The 14743-nt window shown below is 40.3% G+C and overlaps 1 protein-coding gene across 1 annotated transcript in view; it reads left to right on the plus strand.

Annotated features, from left to right (window-relative positions):
* madd (MAP-kinase activating death domain) overlaps positions 1 to 14743 on the plus strand; it is a 68607-nt gene that overhangs the window by 43875 nt on the left and 9989 nt on the right. Inside the window, exons 18-27 of the mRNA XM_074622332.1 lie at positions 1588 to 1696; positions 1809 to 1995; positions 3304 to 3454; positions 3809 to 4015; positions 5306 to 5356; positions 8022 to 8125; positions 8453 to 8536; positions 10124 to 10282; positions 11583 to 11703; positions 13295 to 13357. Of these exons, the coding sequence (XP_074478433.1) occupies positions 1588 to 1696; positions 1809 to 1995; positions 3304 to 3454; positions 3809 to 4015; positions 5306 to 5356; positions 8022 to 8125; positions 8453 to 8536; positions 10124 to 10282; positions 11583 to 11703; positions 13295 to 13357 (1236 nt within the window). The remainder of the gene's footprint in view (positions 1 to 1587; positions 1697 to 1808; positions 1996 to 3303; positions 3455 to 3808; positions 4016 to 5305; positions 5357 to 8021; positions 8126 to 8452; positions 8537 to 10123; positions 10283 to 11582; positions 11704 to 13294; positions 13358 to 14743) is intronic.

Below are 14743 nucleotides of genomic sequence, written 5' to 3' on the forward strand. Positions count from 1 at the left end.
TAAATGTCAAAATTAACTTAACTCCTATATCTGCAGTGGCATTTCTATCCATCCATAAGGAGATGCATATCTTTGCATTGAACACTAGGGGGCGTAATCTGAATACTATATGGATGTATGGACACAAAACAAATTTGGACTGAAGGATGAACTGATTACATTTTGGTGGTTAAAGGTCACTGTGACCTCAAAAAACATGTTTTTGGCCTTACCTCAAGAATTCATGTGCCAATTATGACACTTTTACACAAATGTCTAATAGGATAAAATTATGAAGTGATGAGGTTTTGGACAGACATGGATGTAAATTGCAACTTGTTTGGTTAGTGGAGGCATACAACCACAAAGCGGTAATTCTAGTTTCTTCTCACTCCATAATTCTGCCTTTCTCTGTTTTTATCAACATCGTTGAGGACATGGCTGTCTTGCTTGAATAAACTTTATTGGAATTGTCAATGGACAAATCCAACCGGGGGCTCTGTGTTTACACTCAGTGGGTGCACCCACATCGTGGCCGGTCAATTGATCCGTACAATGTGAGTCATAAAAGCCGCAGGTTCTGGCTGTGCAGAAAGGCAGATTAAAACGTGTAGTGTGAGTCAACACCACGTACATGATTAATAAAAACACACAGTGTCTGCCCAGCTTTAAATAGAGTGAAAAAAAAGAATTCTCATCAGGGGAATTTATTATGTCCTGAAACGTAGGGACATCTTTGAGGTCATTAATAGCAGTGTGAAAAATCGACGGCGTCTCTAAGGTATAAAAAAACAAGAGACTTCTGCAAGGAGATATGACGCTCATTAATGAGCAGCTTCATTAAATGCTGCAGTGGTTTGGACTCCTGTCTGGGTCAAGTCTCATATGTATTCATTTGAGTCAATTGAGAGAATGATTATGATTATTAATGATTATATTATAATAATGCTAAAATAAAATGATTGACCCAACCCTGACAACTCGCAGATACCAAGCATCCCACAGCAGTCCAGTAGTGTATAAAAATGAGTTGTGACATTGTAGTGTAGCTCATTTCCCCTTGCCTTTCACTCATCTCTTTCTTTTCTTTCATGCATGATATCACTGATGTAGTTGCTGTCCAAACTATCCCCCGTCTGACCTCACATCTCTATGCTGCTAATGTGTGATGCCACCACCAAGAGCACCATTTGGACTCCTGTGTGTGTGTAGTGTGTGTGTGTGTGTGTGTGCGTGTGCGCGCACCATGTCCCTGTTTGATTTGTCCTTCACCTCTCTTGTTGTAATAATAGACTCTAGCAGCTCCAGTAATGTTTCTGTTCAGCAGTAGATAACCTTCAGTAGATTCCAGGTGTGTCTGTCCTCTTCACACAGTGATGTCAACTGCTTTCTTTTCTATTTGATGTATTAGCCTTAAAAAAAGAGTAGTTTGAGAGTTGATTCCTGTCCTGGTTTACAGTTCCTGGTGAGCAAATGCCTTTGTGTGTGTCCAGTTCTCTTCTACTGAGTCCTCTTCTGTCTAGTGACCTAGTAGTTTGCAGTTTTGTTATTTTGATTATCTTAGTCTGTGGTGTTCAGAAAGTCTCATTGTTTTGGTTCTTGTTCCAGGCGCTCGTGCACCTCGAGCACTTGTGGACCAGAAGTCTTCAGTCATCAAGCACAGTCCAACAGTGAAGAGAGAATCTCCCTCTCCTCAGGGCAGAGTCAACAACACCAGGTAATGACTTCTTTCGAATGTACAACTTCTGTTTTACAGCATGAACGATTAGAGCATATTGTGATAACATAATATTTAATTTAATCGTGCTACTGTGTTTGTTTTGATTCAGTGAGAACCAGCAGTTCTTGAAGGAGGTGGTGCAGAGCGTTCTGGATGGTCAGGGAGTCGGCTGGCTCAACATGAAAAAAGTGCGCCGCCTGTTGGAGAACGAGCAGCTTCGTGTCTTTGTGCTGAGTAAGCTTAACCGAGCCATCCAGTCGGAGGAAGACGCCCGACAGGAGATCATACGCGATGTGGTGAGGCTCTTGTTTTTTCCTCCCCACTGTAAACCGATGTGCCAGGAAATACATGATACAAACAACAAGGCCAGACGAATAAAACATTTGGACCAGTATGCATTTTTAATTCTTTATTGGAAGTAGCATGTTTTTTTTTCTCCACATACGGGTCTTTGTTTAGAAAATTTTATTTAATTGTCAGGGCTACAACTAACACTTATTTTCATTATTGAATGTTGCTGCTGATTAATCATTTTATCTATAAAATGTCAGAAAATAGTGAAATAATACCCGTTATACCAATTTAACAGTCCAAAAGCCAAAGATGGTCATTTTACAATCATATACTGTATGACAAAGCAAAGCATCAAATCCTCACATTTGAGATGCTGGACCCAGCAATTGTTTGGCTTTTTTATTTGAAAAATGACTAAAACAATTAATCGATTATCAAAATAGTTGCCCGTAGTTCACTTTGAATGTACATAAAGTGACGTTTTGCAGCTATGGGTTACTCGATAATTAATGTTAAAGGGATAGTTGCGGTATTTTGAAGTGAGCTTGTGTAAGGTACTTATCCATAGTCAGCGTATTACCTACAGTTGATGAGGGTCGGCACGCCCCCACTTTGGAGAAACAGAAAGGAGTACCAGCATGGGAGCAAACTAATGTACTGCTGTGGACAGGCGCAGCAGCAAAACATATTTTAGACATCAAGAAGAAAGGCCCAACTAAAAAGACTATATCCCTTTAAGTGTACGCTATATTTAGAATTTTTTTCGCCGGTTTACCTTGCTGTCAGACAGCCACCAGACTCCATTGAAAATACCTGCAATTTGACCTCGCAGAAGGAGTTGCTGGTCTACCGTTGGTCTACTGCTATTGTGTGACTTTGGTGAATCTAAAATAACCAAAGTCACACAACAACACAAACATACCAACTGATCAAAGCAGGGGTAGACCAGCAACTCCCATGTAAAGAGAGGAATAATTACTGTTCTTTTAAATGGAGTCAGGTTGCTTTGGCGAGCGCATAGATAAAAGCTTCAGTTCCCCTGAAACATAGACTGTTGAAACTCCTGTCTGCCTCCCCAAATTGGATCATCTGCTGTTGGTAATACACTGACTATGGAGATATGTACCTCATACAACCCCACTTCAAAACACCCAAACTATCCCTTTAACAACACTCTGTTGGTCACAGTCAAGTGCACTTGCTGCAAACTTGCACCATAACATTGACTTAAAAGCTAATTCAAGAAAATGTCAATCACAAATGTTGTTGTTGAAATCATTATAAACCTTGTTACTTTGTTTTATTTGCAGGAGGTAAGCAGAAAGGTGTACAAAGGCATGCTGGACATCTTGAAGTGCACAGTTTCCAGTCTGGAGCACTCCTACACCAACGCAGGCCTCGGAGGAATGGCCAGTGTCTTCAGCTTACTGGAAATAGCACGCACACATTATCAAACCAAAGGTATGTCCCGTACACAGGTTGGCACAGGAGTGCATTCATATCATCCTGGTTTGTGTGATTTTCTATAAAGTAGATCTTAAAAACTTTTAAGACTTTTTGTGCTTAAAAGCATAATAGCAGCGAGCCTGTGCTACTAACACTTGTCCATGTCTAAATTAAGCTTTAAGCTGCATGCTACTTTGATGTTAATTCACTAAAACATTAACTAATTGTAAAGTTTAGATCTCATCAATGTTTTTCCTTCTTTGTCTAATACTGCTAATCCGCTCCCAGTTTAAACTTCCACATATTTTCTTTTTTTCTTTAATCTTGATGAATTCTGTCTTTGGCCTCTTCATTTTGATAACTTGGTAGACCCAGAAAAACGCAAGCGAAGCCCCACAGACAGTGCTGGCAGCCCGGGGAGTAAAGAGAGTCCTTCTGGTCGTATGGAGACCGCCAGACCTCAGGGCCTCCTGAATGTTCCTCACCTGCAGCTGCCGCACCACCACACAACGGGCAAAGGAGCCCGCCATTTTGATACCCGGAGTCTGAACGAGGAGAACTTTATTGCCTCGATTGGTGTGTACACCACCCCAGCCCCGGTTGCATGTGCACTGTGAGATCCCCTACCCCCCGTCCCCTACAAGCTCATCAACCTAAATACCAGTCTCTCCTCCCCACCCCCCTCCTCCAACCGTTTCAAAGAAAGTTCCCTCCACTTGTCCCCGACAGATTCTTACAGGTGTTATGATATTCCACACACTTTGACCTGAAATACTGGAGATAATCACTGCAGTAGGCTTTGCAAAAAAGAAAAAGTACAAAAAATGTATTTAAAATGAGAATCTAAATTCAGAATTTGGCCCTGGTTAAAATCTATGAAGTAGGCTTGAAAAGTCTGTGGAATATTTCCCTGTGTGCCAGCCTGGACTGCGTGTCTTTGTCTCCCTTTCCTTAAACATCTGTGCCCCTGTTTGCCTCCTCTCTGGACTTCTGTTGTGAGCCTCTTAGCACCTTCAATGCATGTGTTTGTTTTGATCTTCCAATACCTAAATCTGCAGTAGCGGACGAGGGAAACCAGAGGTATGTGCATCGATAAAATCGGTGCTCGTCTGTGCCTTTACTGCAGGTTTCGTGCTGTAGAAAATGGCAGCTCCCTTTGCTCTCAGCATGGAGGGTGGAAGCAACACTCCCCAGTAAACAGTCCCAGTAAAGAGACAAATTTTCTATTGGTCGCTAAAGACCCAACTGACTTAGAAAATCCTTAATAATCTAAGAATCATCCTGGGTCTGTATACGGGGGACACTTTGAGTCAACCACCCTGACTCCTCTCCTACCCGCACCCCTTCTCTTCCTGTTAGAAGTTGCACCTTCAATTCTACAGTTTGCTGTGAGACTTGCATCCCGGCTTCTGCAACTGCTCCATTTCACCTGCTGGCTGGTCGGCCTCTCAACTCCCATCCCACGCTCTTTTCCGAATCAAACCTCTCTCTCGCTTTCTCACCCTTTGCTCTGGAGAGCCAGACAAATGCAGTCGGTGGCCTGCGATCAGAGCCAAAGCTCATTCTGATGCCACTGTGTGGCTCTCCAGGACTTTGGGCCGGGAGCTCTGGGTGTGTTGTAATGTTACCTTAGTAGCTGTTACGCACAGTGGATCCAACTTGACAACAAAATACTTCTTTTGATTTTGTCCAAAGCACAGCTACATGCAAACATTACAAAACACCTTCATTCAACAATGACAGTTTCTCAATGCTTAATTTGTTTTTGTTTTGATTTTAATGCTCATCCACCATACATGCCTTTTCAACCAGCTCTCTGACTCTCTCTCTGTCTTTCTCTCCTTGCTTGCAATGCATCTTGGGTAGAATTGTGGAGCAAGCACCAGGATAAGCAAAAAGCTATGGAAAAACCACAGAGTAAGAGACTTTTCACACACGAAAAAAAAGAATAAAAAGGATTGGGGTGTTCAGCTGTTGACCTTTTTCCACCCCCCTTCTCTCCACCTTTTCAAACTCACCAGTGTCTTTATACATGAATAAACAAAGAGGGGTGCTCGTAATAAGAATTTCTGAATGGATAACGGAACAAAATATAAGCCAAAGAGTCTCGATGTGAGATTATAAGATCAAGATTGGATTCAGTTTTTACTACAAATGAGATGTGAATCGGGGTGATTTCAGCTGAGAAAGAGAATACATTTTTCAAAGTGGAGATACAGATGTTCTAGTTTTGACACTGGATTTCCTATATGCAGTATATTTGGTAACCTTTTAGTGGTATCACATTTGCTTTATATGACAACAAGGGGTCTCAGAATTTCTCAGAGATATAGCACTGTGAGAAATTAAGCCCTTGTTTTAGTTTCAAAAATATATTTCATGTTTTGTTTAATCAAGACCTGAGATGGCAGCTTGGTCTTGGTATGTTTTTTCCCTTGTGCATGGCAGTTTATCTTCCAGAAGGCATTACTACAATATGTGTTAGTTTTACTATAATACAATATGCAATGGCCTCAGCCTTGTTAACCTAATAGATGTAACTCACAAGGTGGGATGCAGAACATACTGTAGAAGCCAACACGTGTGGGAATGACGTTTTTTCTCACTGCCAACTGTTTAGGCAGGCACATTATTTAATTCTATACATTTAATATAAAATCAAATGATTACTGATGTGGATTTTAGGGTCCTTGACATAAAAAAAATCTGGGAATTATATGCTATAGTCACTGGCTTAAAGGCACAATGAGTAGGTTTGTCAGTTGCCGTTCAAAGTTGGCCCCTCCGCCCCGGCTCAACTCGGGTTACGGTGCACGCCACTGGATGAAAGTCAACCTAAACCTCTGCTTCTTTTTTTTTCGCGCCATTTTTTTCCCGCCATTTTCTTAGCTTCCTCTTGAATGTGTGCTTCGGGATGAGCACAATATATCAATATTGTGATATGAGACTAGATATTGTCTTAAATTTGATATCATAATATCGTAATATGGCATAAGTGTTGTCTTCTCCTGGTTTTAAAGGCTGCATCACAGTAAAGTGATGTAATTTTCTGAACTTACCAGATTGTTTTAGCTGTTCTATTATTTGCCTTAAGGCCCACCAACCCGACATCAGGGAACTAGCAGCAATGAAAGACCGTTGCGTCGCCTTACGCTGTTGTTTTGGCCAAAAAGTTGCTCTCCAACACACCACAAAGAATACAGTCAACGGCCAACTACTACGTACGTTCTCCGCCTGCGAGTGAGGAAAAAAAATCTCCACACCAGCAGGTCGCGGTAGTCTGTATTCGTCATTCCAGATTGCCAATTTCGTTTTGAAAATATCCGTGTATTGGAACGATCAGACCGTCCGCTTGGTGTGTCAGGGTCATCATGATGATTATCTATCAAAAATCTCATGGTGTAAACATTTTGTAAATGCACCAATAGTCAACCCTACAATATTGTCGCAATATCGAAGAATTTGGTAAAATATATTGTGATTTTCTCCATATCAAACAGACCTCTGCGTGTCACCATCTGGCACCTGGTCGGTCACTGCTTTTTTTTTTATAGAGGTTGACGCCCGAAACATCCCGAACACAGATCAAGACACCGCCACATACTTTTCTAGTAGGGTCGTAGGTGATGATTATATTTGTATGAGTCCATACGTTGTTGTTGTTGTTTTTTTAAGGAAAATCCTACTCATTCTGCCTTTAAGCTCAAGCAATATGTAATTTTGTTTTCCACTGTGTTTCTTTTCCATGACACCATGCTTCAAGATGAGCAGAAATGAATATGTGCTGCCCTTTCCTGCACTTTTTAACTGTATTTTTTCCAGTTTCAAGTGACTTGCTGTAAATTGTGTATTTGCAGCCAATATTCCACAGTTGAAAGCTTTTTTTTAAATGGTTCGCAAAAGTTAAGTCACAAAAAAAAATAAAAAAAATAAGGAAGTGGTCAGGATCTACTTGTCACCATGTTTGAATCTACTGAGGGGATAAATAACGAAGTACAAATCACACTTGAAACAGAAAATGTCTCCTTTACCGTCCACCAGTTTGTCTGCATGCCTAACTGCCTGTGTCTGTCTGTTGTTTTGGTTGTAACTTGGGCCACATTTGCAGCAGTGACTTGAGAATTAATGTCGCGCTCTTGCAGTTTTGTTTTCATTTGTAACTTTTTTCCCAGTGGTATGGCACTCTCTGCTTGTAACTTCTCTGCCTGATCTTTAAAACCTTTATCTGTTACTACTCCATTCAGCACCTGTATTGTATAAAGAAAGATGTGAAAACATTTTAATGAAACACATTTTCTTACCTCTTTAGATTAGATGTATTGTAGTCAGTTTTTTAGCTAGATGCAGCTTAAGAGAGTCTTTGCTATCAAAATCATTTCACAAACATGAATAAGATAGTGTTATACTGTTTGCTTTGCTGTGTCTCAAGTGTAATGTAGTGTTTACATAGAGGCTTTGGCACTTTTAGATGGACGTAGCGTCAGTGTCGCTGTGCTGTGGTGGCTTTGAGTGAGGCGACTCTCAGTAAGATGATGTAGTCCTACTCATAAAAACATGCTGATAATCATGGTCTGTCCTTCAGGGTCTGATGGAGCAAAGCAGCAGCGCCCCCAGGTGACTGATGCTGAGGAGAAGAAATCACAGATCAGTGCTGATAGTGGCCTCGGTGTCACCTCTGGATCTCAGGTTTGTAGAGAATTATATGTATGTATGCAAAACCTTTGGTAAATAGCTGGATGTGATTCATCAGTTTGTGATGCTAAAACAAAAACAATGTCACAGTCAAACACTCTTAAGAGCTGCAGGCTGCACAACCAAGAGACCGGCCTGAGACTGATCTTCAGCGTCCGTGTTTATATGGCTACACTTTTAACGTGCCTCTCGGCCTTCACCCAGGACCTGTTGTGCGGTCTATGAACTGCTAATGATGTGCAGCACATTTTTACTGTTTACTGAAGTGTACCCCTGAATTTATTTATTCCTCTTTATTTTTTTTTTCCTTTGGGTTTACAGAAGAGCGACACAGAGTCTGTAACAAGCTCGGAGCCACCGATCCTGACCAGAAGCACCAGCCAGGACTCAGAAGCCAGCACAGTGGTAGGGCACGGCCAACTCAGATATTATGCACTTCCCATCTTGTGTGTAGATTCCAGGATGACATTTTTGGTCCAAACCGTTTAAAAGGAACAATGGACAACATTTTAGGGGATCTATTAGCAGAAATGGAATATAATACTACATTTTCAATCACCTGAAACTAAGAATTGTTGTGTTTTCACTAGCTTAGAATGAGCCCTTCATATCTACATAGGGAGCGGGTCCTCTTCACAGAGTCCACCATGTTACTCTGCCATGTATTTACAGTAGCCCAGATCAGACAAACCAAACACTGGCTCTAGAGAGAGCCTTGAGCGTTTTTACCTTTCCTAAGGCCACCGTAGTTCTCTGACAGCCGCCGTGTTACTGCCAGCTGCCATCTGATTTACGTTGCTCCTAAAGTTGTTTTATTATGGTAAGGATGGCCCTTGAATGAGGCAAGCGGCATTACCACGGTTTTGGCACTCAGTGGTTACCACGGTCTTGGAAAGGGAGGAGTAAGCGGAGGGGTACTCAGTTGGATGCAGGCTGCAACCACACCACTAGATGCCAACAAATCCTACTAAGTCTTTTTTTCTTTTCCTTTAATTAATAGTAGGTTATGGATTATTGTATATATCAGCATATTGCTTTAACCCCTTAAACTTTACTGGCCAGCCAGGGCCAGTCATTACAAACTCATGGTGTGCAGCCAAACATTGTTCTAGTCGATCTAGTGGAGCCCCTAAAATGTTCAAAGATAACAAAGTTGTCAGGCTGGATTTTTAATGAATTGTGTAAGAAAACAAAGAATCCTTCACACTGTCCATCACTTTCACTCACTTTATTGATGATGTTTCGGTTCTCAGACCTTCATCAGGTAAAGTTCATCTAGCCCAGTGGTCACCAACCTTTTTCCAAGACAAGATCAGTTCTCATGTCCAATTATAGGCCAAGATCTACCATTCATAAATATAAGAAATAAAAGCCCACATATGTTTAAATGCTGAATAATGCTGCCTCTTTTCTTTTTCTTTTTTTTTTACAACCAGTCAATTTGAAAAGTTTTAATTCAGACTATTGTATCTTAATCAAGGCACAGTATGAACTGAAATACTGTCACCTTCTCTCAAAATCAACCTAGAATGCAGAAATTACAATTTGACTTCAATACAATAAAAACAGTACAACATTATTTAAAGTTATTTTTAACTAGGTAAAGAGAGCAACATAAACAAAAGCCCATAGATGTTTAAATGCTGACTAATGCTGCCTCTCCTTTTCTTTTTTACAACCAGTCAATTTTAACAGTTTTAATTCAGACTATTGCAGCTTTATGAAGGCACAGTATGAACTGGAATACCCTCATCATCTCTCAAAGACAAACAGAATTCTGGAAAAAAATGATATGATGGAATAGTGCAACCATTAAAAACATGGAGTTTTCGTGTCACATGGTGCAAAAATCATATAAATTCAATGAAGGGCTGGATCAAGCTCATAGAGATTACTCTCTGTACTGTATATAAATGATTTACTCACACCAAAACCTTCTGCACCTGAAACATTGCTTATGTATTGTTCTTACACCTGGTGTTTTATTTTTAGATTAGCAACAGCTCTGGAGAGACTCTTGGAGCTGACAGTGACCTGAGCAGCACAGCGGGAGAAGGCCTCGGAGGGAGAATGGCTGCTCATTTAACTCAGTCCAGAGGGACTCTTTCTGACAGCGAGATTGAAACCAATCCAGCCACCAGCACCTTGTTCGTAAGTATAAAGCTCACTATAAGTAGATTATACAGTTCTTACTTTGGATAATAGACAATTTAATTACAAACGCACTCCATTTGAACTTAAAAAGCTCCAGAGAAGGTGCCTGGAGTTGATGGGATTTCAGGGTTCCCATGCATACTACAAAAACTGGAAGATTGCCGACTAGTTTTTCACTACTTAAAAACACCTGAAAATGAGAGAAGGAGTTTAATGTCCTGGAAAATTGTTTCTGTAATTTTCTTTTGCCAAGAACGAAGCAATCCTGCAACTGCTTTCAATTGAAAGTTTGTGGTGTGTTGAAGCTCAAATGCGGGTTAATGGGTGAGAGTATTTTGATTGAGCAACATTTGTTTACATTCTGAGTGAACCTCGGCTCTGGAAAACGTGTGGAATATCCCACCCACTTCACCTTTCCTCTACCTCACCTGAGACCATCATGTTGGGCAGGAGTTTGGATGTTTTGAAGTGGGGTTGTATGAGGTACTTATCCGTAGTGAGTGTATTACCTACAGCAGACGACGGTCGGCATGCCCCCAGCTTGGAGAAGCAGACAGGAGTTACCGCACGGAACCAAAGCGATGTACTGCTGTGGACGGTTCCGGCAGAAAAAACATATTTTAGCCACCTAAAAGAAAGGCCCACCTAAAAAAATCAATATCAGTTTAAGTGTACCCTATATTTAGAATATTTTAGCCGGTTTACCTTGCTGTGAGACAGCTACACAGTCTGTGTTTCCAACGGGGAGCTGAAGCCATTATCTATGCTCTCGCCAAAGCAACCGGATTCCATGGGGAAAAAAACAGTAATTTTACTTTGCAGAAGATGGGAGTTGCTCGTCTACCGCCGCCTCAATCGATCCGTTTGTTTGTGTTATTGTGTGACTCTGGTGTAGCCGAACTAACCAAAGTTGCATAATAACACAAACTAACTGACTAGCAGTACATTGCTTTGCTCCCGTGCTGATATTCCTGTCTGTTTCTCCATGCCATCTACTGTAGGTAATACACTGACTATGGATAAGTACCTCATACAACCCCACCTCAAAACACCCAAACTATCCCATTAGCATCAGTTCTCCAGTCCTTCTATGTAGACAACTGTATGGTACTGCTTCTCAGACACCTAAGAGGATAACAGTATTCAACCTGGATAATTTGTAGTTCGCATGATCAAGAGAGGGCAAAAACAGATGATCGATACTCAAACTACATTAAACTATTGTATTGTATTGTATTTTTGGCCATTGTACTAGCTGTAAGTTCACAAACATGATGATCTTGTCCTGCTTCCACAGGGAAAGACCCACACTCTGAAACCAATTGCAAAAGAAAATGTACTTGCTATGGCAAAGGGGCCGCCAGCGCAGCCCATGGAGGACATCAGTATGAGGATTTACCTTTGTGAAGGCCTGCTGGGTAAGTTCTACTCTCTACTTTAGACACTCCCTCTTATAGTTCAAACAGAAGTCAAACAGCTGACATTTATTCTGATGTTTCAAGGAAACGTTTCCCTCCTGTGTTCTTAAAAGCACTGATTTGCTTTACTAACATAATTATTGTTGTTTGTCAAAGAAAATATCAACCTGAACGTGTTTCTAGATGTTTAAATTTCTGTTACCTTTCACTCACTCCAACTTGTGCAAGCTCTTGCATTGGTTTGTCTAGTAAAGTACCCACAGTGAACTTTCACTAACACGAGAAAGAGTTATTTTTGAGAGAAGAAAGCAGAAGTCAGACATGTGGTTACCTAGAAATAGTGTAATGCTAAATGTTTGTTCTGAAACAGTGAACTGAACATTTATAAAGGTGAGAGGTTATACCCTGATGTTCTGATGTTACGTAATGTGATTTTCCAATTTTACATTGTGATGAATTAACACTACTGAGTGAAGAGGGAAGTCGTATTCACTGCAGTCTGAGAGGTTTGGCAAAATCAATTTAAAAATATGTAATTTATGGAGCATGTGTGTGTGAAAACGGAATTAACATAAAGTAACTGGAAGAAAAATAGAAAAAAAAGCATTGTAATAAGTCATGACAAGAGGTGTACCGGATAGTTCGACGCTTCATTCATAACATTGACATTCAGTTTCTAAATCAACATTCGAATGCCGTGCAGCTTTTTTTTGCACGTCTATTCATTGTGTTTAAAGCCGGTATTTCTGCAAAGTTGCAGATAAAAATTAGGCTGCACTAATATTATTTGTATTAATAAACAATTAGGTTTACTACTTTACTACTAGTAGGACTGTTTCAGACTTGTGTGATCCAAATATTTCCAATAACTCCAGGGCGTTGGAGTCCAAAAGTCAAAATTTATTGAAAAAAAGATGGATGTAATCGTCTCCAAAATTCACAACATGTTTTTATTTAACAAAATATTAATAAATATTAGATCCATATTTGTTGGAGTTTAGCCTTTCAAAAACAACATTTTCATACACTGACAAGTTATACTTGTTAAAGAAAGTTGATTTAATACAAAATAACTAACTCATTTAATTCGTTGAATCACTTCAAATTGAGGATTTTGTTCAAGGTTTTTTTTAATATGACGACAGACATTCGAAGCTTCATTCGAAAACCTCTATAGAAACCTGTACAGCCCTCGTCATGACTGCATCTGCTGCAAATCTATTAATTGTATGTTTTTAATTGAATTATTTGACTCAAGTTAAACTATAGTCTTTAAATATGTAAAAACAATAATGACTTAATGTCAATTTAAACACAATCCTAAACATACAGCCTCGTCACCACAAATCACAGTAACAAGATTATTCCTCATCAACTTGACATCCTGTATAAGAGTATATATCGACTATAAGTAAGTGAGTAAATGAGCGTAGTATGTCTTTGTTTGTCCTTGTTTCTGTTCCTCTGATGTGGTTTTCGGCTCGCTCTGCGCTTGTTTTTTCCATTAAACCTACTCACCTCTTCGCCTAACCCCCTCCTGCTCTCGCTGCTTCTCTTCCCTCCTGCTGCTCCTCCTGGGAAATTCTTCCAGGCCGCGATAAGAGCTCCGTTTGGGATCAACTAGAGGATGCTGCCATGGAAACCTTTTCTCTAAGTAGGGCTAATCTCTTGCCTTTGCCCTTTTTCCTATGTGTGTGTGTTTGTGTGTGTGGGAGGGGGCGTATCCATTGTTCACCGGGACTATTTCTGTTTTTAATCTTTGATGTGATGTGATGTGATGTGATGTGATGTGATGTGGGTTTTTCCTGTCCGTTGGTGAACTGCACATCTGTGTTTCTTAGCATGAGACAGAAGTGGAAAATATAAGCTGTCCTGAAGAATTTGGTTGCAATTTTCCCTCACAGGGAGTTCCTAAACTTCCACTCTAACTTTTCACATTTGTTTAAATTTCTGCTCACCTACGTTTTCACCCATTTTTTTGTACTTTCACGTTGACTTAATAGCTTAACTTGTGATGGGTTTGCTTCGTTACTTATTCAATGAGTGCATGTTGCCTTTCAAGTGCTGTCAGAAATGTAATTATAAGTTGAGCGCACTCAAACGAGACACCATTTCCAATGAGGTACTGCAATGTGATGTGGGTGGGAAAAATGCAGCTGGCGACTGATATTATAAGTGAAATATTTTTCCCTCTTTTGCAACCTGTGAAAATATTTGTTTTATTTACTTTATCCTTTAAGTTATTTATTTTTTTGTTTTACATTTTAAATAATTTAGTGGCTATTTACAACTTTATTTCCAAATTAAAATAGAAGACCTTTGTCCATATTAGTTGAGTACTGTTCAAATTTGACGCTTCCCATTCAATGTCTATGTAAGCAGCCGTGCAATGCATTCTGGTAGCGTGGCGGCACGATTCGAGAGACGGGGCGTTATGTTGGCCGCTCCTCATTTGCATAAAGTAGAGGTATAGGCAACTTTATGCAAAGTCAGGGGGTCTAAACAAAGATATTTAGCAACTGCATGGCTTAATTCTCACATAAAGTGTTTTCAGAAACACATTTCGGTGAACTGTTGTCGTGATATTAGAGAAGAAAGTTTCCAAACGAGCCGCCAGGTTGGTTCCGGTTTGAAAGCTTTAAGCAGCATCCCACGAGGGAAAGCGTTCGTCCAATCAGGGGCCTAGTGCCTTGTGTCTAGTGGCAGCTCATCAAGCGTCCAATGCTGTGAAGCGAAGCGATCCCTTGTGATAAACGCCCCCCTGGACACGTACCATAAGGTTACAAAGAGCAGCACTTGAAGGCATCAGACACCTCTACACATGCAGTGGTGGATAGCTGCTATCAAAACAATTCAAGTAAAGGATTTATTAGACCTGACAGTTGTGAGCATCATCACAAACTTCCTGCTGTACAGTGTTATGCTACAACAAGCATATATATGTGTAACTGTAATTGGTCTACTTGACTCTTACTGTTGTTTTCATGCATGACTAAGATATGTGAGCTGTTTTTTTTTCATTTTCTGAAAGCAGAGCTAC

This window comes from Sebastes fasciatus, chromosome 2 (genome assembly GCF_043250625.1).
Source record: "Sebastes fasciatus isolate fSebFas1 chromosome 2, fSebFas1.pri, whole genome shotgun sequence".
Lineage (NCBI taxonomy): Eukaryota > Metazoa > Chordata > Actinopteri > Perciformes > Sebastidae > Sebastes > Sebastes fasciatus.